The 9,058-nt window shown below is 42.8% G+C and overlaps 1 protein-coding gene across 2 annotated transcripts; it reads right to left on the minus strand.

The window, feature by feature from the left end:
• Positions 1 to 1,910: 1,910 nt before the first annotated feature.
• On the minus strand, positions 1,911 to 9,020 carry LOC143956260 (uncharacterized). 2 transcript variants are annotated; one of them, XM_077466461.1, is made up of 5 exons: positions 8,923 to 9,020; positions 8,528 to 8,689; positions 8,090 to 8,281; positions 7,884 to 7,962; positions 1,911 to 5,347 (listed from the first exon to the last, which is right to left on the minus strand). In XM_077466461.1, exons 2-5 carry the CDS (start codon positions 8,603 to 8,605, stop codon positions 3,909 to 3,911), a joined length of 1,788 nt encoding a protein of 595 aa, XP_077322587.1. In that variant the 5' UTR covers positions 8,606 to 8,689; positions 8,923 to 9,020; the 3' UTR covers positions 1,911 to 3,908. The 2 variants fall into 2 exon arrangements, with proteins under 2 accessions (XP_077322587.1, XP_077322588.1); XM_077466462.1 differs by having other exon boundaries at positions 8,846 to 9,006.
• Between the last annotated feature and the right edge of the window lie 38 nt (positions 9,021 to 9,058).

Here is a 9,058-nt window from a genome sequence, read left to right on the forward strand (position 1 = left end):
TTAATTGTCTTCTGTCCAAAATTGGCCCTGGTATATGAATGGGGACCTTGGATTGTGGGCTCCTTGAGGGTAGGGACCAATGTGAGTGTGTCATGCTCAGGTTGAACTGGATGGACTGGTGTCTTTATTCAACCTTACTAACTATGAAACTATGAAGACTGGAGTTGAGAAACACTGATCTAGGAGGACCAGAGCGACGTCATGATGTCACTTTTGGTGTAGGGCATAAAGTAAACAATTTTATTTTAAAGAAAAATATCTTTTTTTTTTTTTTTTTATCTTTTGCTTTTAAAAGTAGAAGAGAGATTTGGGGTATTATAGACCCCAGATCTCTCCATACAGAAGACCCATCATCCCTTATTTCTATTACTGGACGTTTACATTCCTTGTAATTGGAATAAATGTAAAGAAAAAAAAATTAAAGTGACAGTGTAAAAAAAATAAAAAAAATAATAATTAAATAAAAAAAAAAAAAAAAAAAAAAATGTATAGTGCTCCCAATCCCTCCGTGCTCTTGCACAGAATATGTAAGTCATGCACGCATATGTAAATGACGTTCGCACCACGCATATGAGGTATCGTCGTGAAAGTTAGAGCGAGAGCAATAATTTTAGAGCTAGACTCCTCTAACTGTCAACTGGTAACCTGTACAAAAAATGTTAAAGCTCCGAATATGGAGATTTTTAAGTATCCTAGTTTGTCACCATTTCACGAGTGTGTACAATTTTAAAGCATGACATGTTAGGTATCTATTTACTCGGTGTATCATCATCTTTCATATTTTACAAATAAATAAATATAAATCAGGGTATATATTATGTTTTTAAATTCATTAAAGTGTATTTTTTTTAAAAAAAACTAAAAACTGCGTTTGAGAAATGCGCAAATACTGTGTGACATAAAATATTGCGTCGCCATTTTATCCTCTAGGACAGGGGGTCTCAAACTGGCGGCCCTCCAGCTGTTGCGAAACTACAAGTCCCATGAGGCAATGCAAGGCTGACAGTTACAAGCATGATTCCCGAAGGCAGAGGCACGATGGCACTTGTAGTTTTGCAGCAGCTGGAGGGCCGCCTTTTTGAGAACCCTGCTCTAGGGTCTCTGCGCGTTAGGTATCTATTTACTCGGCCGAAGATCATCTTTTATATTGTACCAAAAATGTGATTATATATTGTGTTTTTTTTTTGCATTAAAATTAATTCAAGTGTTTTTTTCTCCCCCAAAAAATGACATTTGAAGAACCACCGTGCAAATACCGCATGACATAAAAAAAATGCAAGGATCGCCATTTTATTCACTGGGGTTTCTGCTAAAGAAATATGTATAACATTTGAGGGTAGTCATTTTCAAGCAAAAAATATGGATTTTTACTTAAGGACGGGTCCACTTTATAGGTTTACCTAAATCATGCCTATCAGCACTTAGCACAATTTCTTGGAGCACCCCTATACTGTAATGGATCCCAAGAAGTACATTTTATAAAATGACAAAAAGTATTGCAAGAACCACAGAGCTTAAACGCAGTGATGTTGTGTAGATAAATGAAAAATATAGTTTATTATAACTTTTTTTTGGCATATTTAAAAATTCAAAAATTTGCAGCCTTCCATCTCCAAAGGTTCCCACATAAATGAGATAATGTTGAAGCCAAATTAAATCATTTATACCCACAGCAATGAATGATACAGGTCAACATTTTCTTGGGGTATCTGCCAAGGTTCTCATATATCCAGGTCATGGTGGATCTAGTAGTAATTGGTCTCGTTCACCTGGACTTGTTCTGTAATGCTGAAGACATTTTGTAGCTTCTCCAAGCCATGTCTTTTGTTTCTAATGACTGATGATACCCCAGCATTTCTAGCCACACCCTAAACCTCCGAAACCCCCCCTCCAAAAAAAAAAAAAAAAAAAAAAAAACCTGCAAGACAAAGGCATAATGAGCTAGTATGCATCACATACTAGCCCATTATGAAATATTTGCCTTAGAATGATGCCCTGCAGTGCCGCCCACACTCCGCTCCCAAGGCCGGCATCTTTCACAGGAGTTACTACTGGGTCTGCGGGCTCCAGAGCTGCAATTGGCCTGAGCCACGATGATGGCACTCCTGCGCATGCGCGTGGGTGCCTCCAGACGCAGCATTGGTACTGAAGAAATGGCACGAGCTGGGCGTTTCTTCAGTGCGCATGCGCCGATGACATCGGCAGAAGCGCATATAGTAAATATCTCCTAAACTGTGCAAGTTTAGGAGATACAGGTAAGCCTTATAGACTTACCTGTAGGTACAACTGGTGTAACAGAGTTTACAACTACTTTAACTACTTCCTGTACTTAAAGTGGGGTGCCCCCTAAAAAAGATAAAAAATAAATTAATTAATTTTAAAAAGTCAGCAGCTACAAATACTGCAGCTGCTGATTTTTAATAATCAGACACTTACCTGTCCCAGGGTCCAGTGATGCGGGGGAAGGAAGCCCCCCCCTCATTCCCCGCTCCACTCGCGGTGCCGGCATTCTTACTGTGAGCCATGATACGCTGCACAGTCATCTGGGACACGTGACAGGTCCCAGATGTGAGGGGCGCAGCGCGAGGGGAAAATTTTTTTTTTCCAATTATTTCTTTTTACATTTTTTAATGAATTTTAAGCTTTTTTTTTTTTTTTTGGTGGCAACACCACTTTAAAGTGATTATAAAAGGGAAGTTAAAAAAAAATAAAAAAACAAACATGTCATACTTACCTGCTCTGTGTAATGGTTTTACACAGAGCAGCCCCGATTTTCCTCTTCTCGGGTTCCCCTGTTGCCACTCCTGGCGCCTCCCACCTGTCAAGTGTCCCCGGAGAAAACAATGATTTTGGTTGTATACCCGCTAATTGGCTGTGGCCAATCACGGCAAAGAGGATCAATATCTTGCTCACGATCAGATCCCAAATAGTGTCTTCAATAGTATAGTGTCCCCAACAACGCATCCCCAAAGACATGTAGCAGAATACATTTTGGGCTAAATTTATGAAGAACATTTTTTTTTTTTATTGAATGTTTTTTAACAGAAAGTACAAAATATATTTTTTTTTCCATTTTCCATATTTTTTCATTTGTATAGTAAAATATAAAAAAAAAACACAGTGGTGATCAAATATCACCAAAAGAAAGCTCTATTTGTGTGAAAAAAAAAATTATATAAAATTTCATTTGGGTACAGTGTTGCATGACCAAGCAATTGCCAGTTAAATTAGCGAAGTGCTGAATATCAAAAATTGGTCTGTCATGAAGGTGGTAAAACCTTCCCAGCCAGTGTCTGTTAGCGCCAGATTGCCCCACACTCTATCACAGTCACACTATAAGTCGCTGATCATCGCCATTCCTAGTATAGTGTCTGTACGGATCAGCATCTTGACCGCGATTAGAACTATACTACTGTCCCCAATAGTATAGTGTCCTCAAAAGTGGTTAAAACTATGCTAAAATATTACACAATTAAACAAAATGGCAGTGTCTAGATTTCACACTCTTATCCTTTCAGGTTCTGCTAAGTGACAGGTCCACGTTAGACGTAGTCAGCCCTACAAAAAAAAAAACTGTTTATCCAGTTATAGGTGGATGCTCGTGGTTCAATCACTGATCTCCTCAGTGACTGTCCCGGACGAGCCCCCAACTACCACCAAGTCCATCTGATGACATTTTGCATAACAAACATTCTACTTAACGGAGCCTTAGCCATCTTGTAATGGCCGTGGCAGGTGGGTAGCACTGACCATTTCCTACAGAAGGTGTTGGGCCAATCAGCTTACAGGCATCTACCCAACAATGAAGTATAGGCTTTCAGTAGACTGACGCTACTTTGCAAGGATTTAGAATTTTACCTTGAATGTACAAAAATAGAAGTTCAAACTACAAATAAAGGGAGCCCAGTTTATCTTCTGTGCGTTTTATGATGCTCGCGAAGGTGGGATTTCTGCGAGAAGCACTTAGCACATTCTATGCACTTAAAGGGTCGCTCTCCCGTGTGGACCCTCCTATGCCTAAGAAGGTCAGAGTTACTGATGAAGCCTTTCCCACACTCTAAACAAGAATAAGGCTTTTCCCCCGTATGAGTCCTTTGATGTATCACCAGCTGGGAGTTACAAGGGAAACACTTTCGACACTCTGTACATGAATACGGTTTCTCTCTCGTGTGGACCCTTTGGTGTATGACCAGCGTCGACTTGGTGGCAAAACGCTTGGTGCAAGCAGAGCAGCTGAAGGGCTTCTCTCCCGTGTGAACCCGTTGGTGTACAATAAGATGGGAGTTGCTGGTAAAACATTTCCCACATTCAGAACATGAGAATTGTGACTTATTGAGGTGATCCCTCTGGTGTAAACCCATCTGAGGCCTAAAAGGAAAAACCTCCCCGCATTCAAAACAAGATGCCTTCTTAAACTTCCAAGGGTCAGCAGGGCCTAAGGTGTTAAAAGACCCAGTGTGATGATCCAAGCTCACAGAAGTTGTACTTTTGGGGCTAGTCCTTATTTTTTTGCCACCTCCATCCACTATCAAACTTTTCTGTTCCACGTTGTCTAAAAAGTTTGTCTGATGGTTGGATCCTTGAGAACTTCCATTTGTTGTTCCTAATTCTTGGCCACCTCTAGTCCATACAGGGCTCTTTTCATAGCATGGATCGTCAGCAGAATCAGTACTTGCAAATTCTGAGCCAGCCTCTGTACTACAGCCACCTTTTTTCCCCAGAGCGGTGTGAATCCTTTCATGCCGAAAAAGACTTAACTGGGTACTGAAACATCTGCTGCATTCCGAGCAGGCAAACGGTTTAGACCGCACATGACCTTCTTGGGGAGAAGCCACATTCGAGGTATTAGAAAAACAGATTCCACCATCCGAAACGGGAATTTGACTTTTCACTGGCGTCAAAGGTGTACAAGTTGTCTTTGTTTCCACAAGTGGGAAAGTGTTTTCTAAATCTGGATGAGTGCCAGCATTATGATCGATGATTTGGATATTGGAGGTCTCTGTAGGATTGTCTGGAATAGATGCTAGCTCTGTATAGGAGGGTTCAAAAAAAGCCATATCACCTTCTTCGCTTAAGGTGTACTCCTCCTTGATGAAGGTCGAAGAGTTTTCCGCACTATTGCCGGAGGAGAAAATTTCGGTGTAGGTATGATGGCCTTCCTCACAAGAGACCGTTTCCAGCTTGATTTGAGCAGCTGCATATTGTGTGTGTTCACAATGTGTGGAGGTGTCAGAGTTTACGTCAAGTGAACCCGGCTCATTTTTAATTTGTATAAATGAATTATCAGTGTGATCCAATGGTGTGGAAATTGGACCTAGTTCCTCCCATGTGGCGGTATCATTTGTCTCTAACAAAGAAAAATAAAAAGGGACACGGTAAAGCACATTTTTTTTCCCACAGTCTTGTGTTTCCTCAATGGTCTACCATTCTCCTAAAGAGTAAACACAATGGCTTAAATTCAATGAGATATGTCCCTTGTGCTGCTGTGTCCCCCTTTAGCAAAAGTCCTTTTCCTCCGTTGCATCTCCAGCCCTCCACAATCTTTTGGTGTGAAGGTCTACTACAGCTTCCATGAATACAAAGCGATCTCTGAATGGAGGGGGGCAGTTGAGCCAGGATGCACCGATACCGGTAACCAGTGATGGCGAACCTTGGCACCCCAGATGTTTTGAAACTACATTTCCCATGATGCTCCACTACACTGAAGAGTGCATGAGCATCATGGGAAATGTAGTTCCAAAATATCTGGGGTGCCAAGGTTCGCCATCACTGCCGGTAACGATACCAATTATTTTTTTTTTTTTTACAAGTATTCGTGAAAATGCTCCCGATACCTGAAATCGATACTTTGTGATGCCATTTGCATCCATACAAAATAAATGTGCGCAAATCGCAACGCACAGAATTGAATGCGTTTTGAACAGGAATACGGTGTGATTTCTGTCCAAAAAGCATGCAGTTTCCCACACCGCTCCTGTGTGAACCTAGGCTTGTTATAGTGATTTTGAGCCCGAGTTCACATAGGATTGGTGCGAGAAAACCTCCCTGCATGACAGGTTCCACAAGCTCTCGTTCCTACTGTGGACATCTGTGGCTGAGGCTTGGTCTCCTTCTGCCTCTTGCATGCCTTTGTTCTCCACAGATACAGCAGCTCTCTTCCCCCAGCCAGACAGTACGGGCTACAGAAATTCTAATTGGTCAGCATCATCACATGGACAGCACTGACCAATCAGATGATGTCTAGCCTGCACTGTCTTCTTCTGTAAGGAGAGGAGAGAAAGCCACAAAGATTTAAAATCCCCAGACCAGTGAAACGGCTTTTCAGCATCTGACAGCGGGGGGTGGTGGCAATCTGGTACAGCAGGACGGGACGGGGGGGGCGGGTGGATGGTTGGAACCACTGGAGGCTTGATGGATAGGGCTGCTGGAGATGTGGGGAGGAAGGGGGAGCCCAAGCCCATACCCATAATGCAGGTAGGTTTCCTGTACCGCTCCTGGTGAGCTTTGGGGGGCTAATCCGGGACAATCACTGAGCAATTCTTTGAAGTGTGATTTGCGCCCATTCATTTTGTATGGACGCAAATCGTACCACAAAGTATTAGGGCTCATTATCGGCGAGTACTTGGCTCAAATTATCAGTACTCGTGGTCGGCGATAAAAAAAAAAATCGGTACATGCTGTAGTAAAGCTTCTATGAATAGAGGAGCAGGGCAGAAAGGACTGGTTAGTCTATGAATGGAGGGGGAAGATATTTCAATCAACTGTCCATCCTCTATCATAGCCATATTTCATTCATAGAAGCTTTGGTACAGCTCTTATGAATGGAGAGGGAAGATCTTTCAATCATCTGCCCATCCTCCATTCATAACCCTGTTTCATTCATAAAAGCCTTAGTACAGCTCCTATGAATGGAGGAATAGTACAGAAATCTAGTTGGGCACTCTTGATGTGTTCCTATGGACAGCTCCCTCAGTTCTATTAACCCCTGCCACACTGGGGGCGTATGGTGCTATGGATTAGGCGAGATGGCATCGGAGGAGAAAGATTTCTGCTAAACAAGGACAGAGCAGCACAAGGGACACATCTCTCTGAAGGAAACCAATGTCCCTTGTGATTATTCTTCCCCCCCCCCCCCCCCAGTTCCATGTTACCTTTACCAATTGCCAGGCTATATAGCAGTATTTTTGCCCTAAAGACTTACAAATCAGGGAATGCTCGCTGATGTGTCAGTTGACCTCCCGCTTTGGGACTACATTGCCCATATCATCTCATGCTCAGCCCATAATACCCATGCATACCCATCTAATAGCATCAGGTGATAGAGCTGGCAGGGCAGGAGACCTGATTTCAATCAGTTGTAGTTCCATAACACTTACAGGTCTTAATTGTAGTTCCCGTTATAGTTCAACACACCAACATACTGAACTCACCAATCAACATACAAAGCTATCTACAACTCTGCCCAATCTACATGGCCAATCTTACCCCAGAATATCACCCAAACTGTCCTCTGTGCTCCTCCAGAGTCTCCTGCTCTCTAGGGTCCCCATCACCTTCTCCCATGCTCACCCCCAGGACTTCTCCAGAACCTTCCCCACCCTCTGGAACTCCCTACACCAACCTGCCTGGCTCCTTTAGGCGATCCCTGAAAACTCTTGTCTTCAGAGAAAACTATCCCACCTAAAAACTAAATGTTTTATATTCTCTATCAAATTATCAGAAATTTTTTCAAAATCAGGGTTTTACTAACCCTCTTGCCTTGATTTGTATGGTAACCGTACTATTTTAAAATGCTGACACTATTTAAATCCTGTATAGTGTTGCTTTTTTATGCTTTTAAAGAAATACGCCTCCAATATCATGGCAATTAGGCCTCCTCTTACCTTTGGAGGTGTCTGTACTACGATTCTCCATCACAACACCTTTGGCCAGATCCCCGTGTCCTAATAAATACTGCCACACCTGCATGAGAGAGAGAGACAGAGGTGACACCTTATAGGAACCTGACACACACAATGATACCGTCACCATCCAGACACATCCCTTGTCTGTTACTGGATAATGTCCCAGAATTCCCGGCACCGCTCACCTCTCCCGTTAGGAAGTGAATGATCCTGTTGGCAAGCTCTAACACCTTCTTGTCATTGTTTTCTCCATGGGATGGGGAAAGAACCGACTGAGCAGTGACAGGGCTCCGGCTTCTGCTCCATCCAACTGACCCTCGTGATTGGTTGGCGGGAGTCACTGGCTGGCCAGTTGTCTTCTTCACAACTGTATAGTCCTAAGAAATTAGGGGAAAATGTTATAGACACGGTTGAGAAGTCCCCTTCCAAGTTATGGAGTCCTCAAAATGTCATGTGACCTCCAAGAATCCTCCTCACCGCTCTGGTAAGCTCTGTGTTTTATTAATAGAGATAAGAGTGATGTCATGTGACCTCCCAGAATCCTCCTCACCTCTCTGGTCAGGTCTGTGTTTTATTAATAGAGATAAGAGTGATGTCATGTGACCTCCCAGAATCCTCCTCACCTCTCCGGTCAGCAGGTAGAGAATCTCCAGGGTGAGGTTCAGGACGCTGTCAGTCATACGTCTCTGGTTGGGGTCCATGCTGTGCTGGTGTCCTCGCGTAGTCCTCACCCCCTTGATGTGACGGTAATAATGAACAGTATGAAGTGTCACAGGAGGCAAGCCCTTCAGAAAGACATAAAAGTTATTAACATGTAACAAAAAAAAGCAAAAATAATAACAACATACAACACTGTAAATAACAACAATGATATAATACTAAACCCTCCAAATAATAATACAATAATACAAATAAAACCCCAAATACCATAATAAACATGCCTGAGAGGGACAAAGCTGTTTGTATGAAGGCAGCTGGGTCCCTGGGGTTTAATACCTCCGGGCTGTCACACCCCTACCTGGCTGGAGGGCGTCTTCTGGATGTTTTCTAAACAGCTTCTTAGTTAAAAAATACCAAGCTACCACATCACTTCCGGGTTCTGCGTTCCACCACCCGGGCTGGCTATGCGTTCCAAGCCTCTTCTTCTGGGCACC

This window comes from Lithobates pipiens, unplaced genomic scaffold (genome assembly GCF_037356315.1).
Source record: "Lithobates pipiens isolate NorthernLeopardFrog02 unplaced genomic scaffold, aLitPip1_a1.2 Scaffold_35, whole genome shotgun sequence".
NCBI classification, from domain to species: domain Eukaryota; kingdom Metazoa; phylum Chordata; class Amphibia; order Anura; family Ranidae; genus Lithobates; species Lithobates pipiens.

Excerpts from the sequence above, each read along its gene's own strand:
- LOC143956260 (XM_077466461.1), bottom strand. The coding sequence starts at position 8,605 with ATGGACCCCAACCAGAGACGTATGACTGACAGCGTCCTGAACCTCACC. Across the intron at positions 8,282-8,527 it reads TCTACCTGCTGACCGGAGAG|GACTATACAGTTGTGAAGAA; the intron begins GTGAGGAGGATT and ends CTAATTTCTTAG. Across the intron at positions 5,348-7,883 it reads TAGTACAGACACCTCCAAAG|AGACAAATGATACCGCCACA; the intron begins GTAAGAGGAGGC and ends TTTCTTTGTTAG.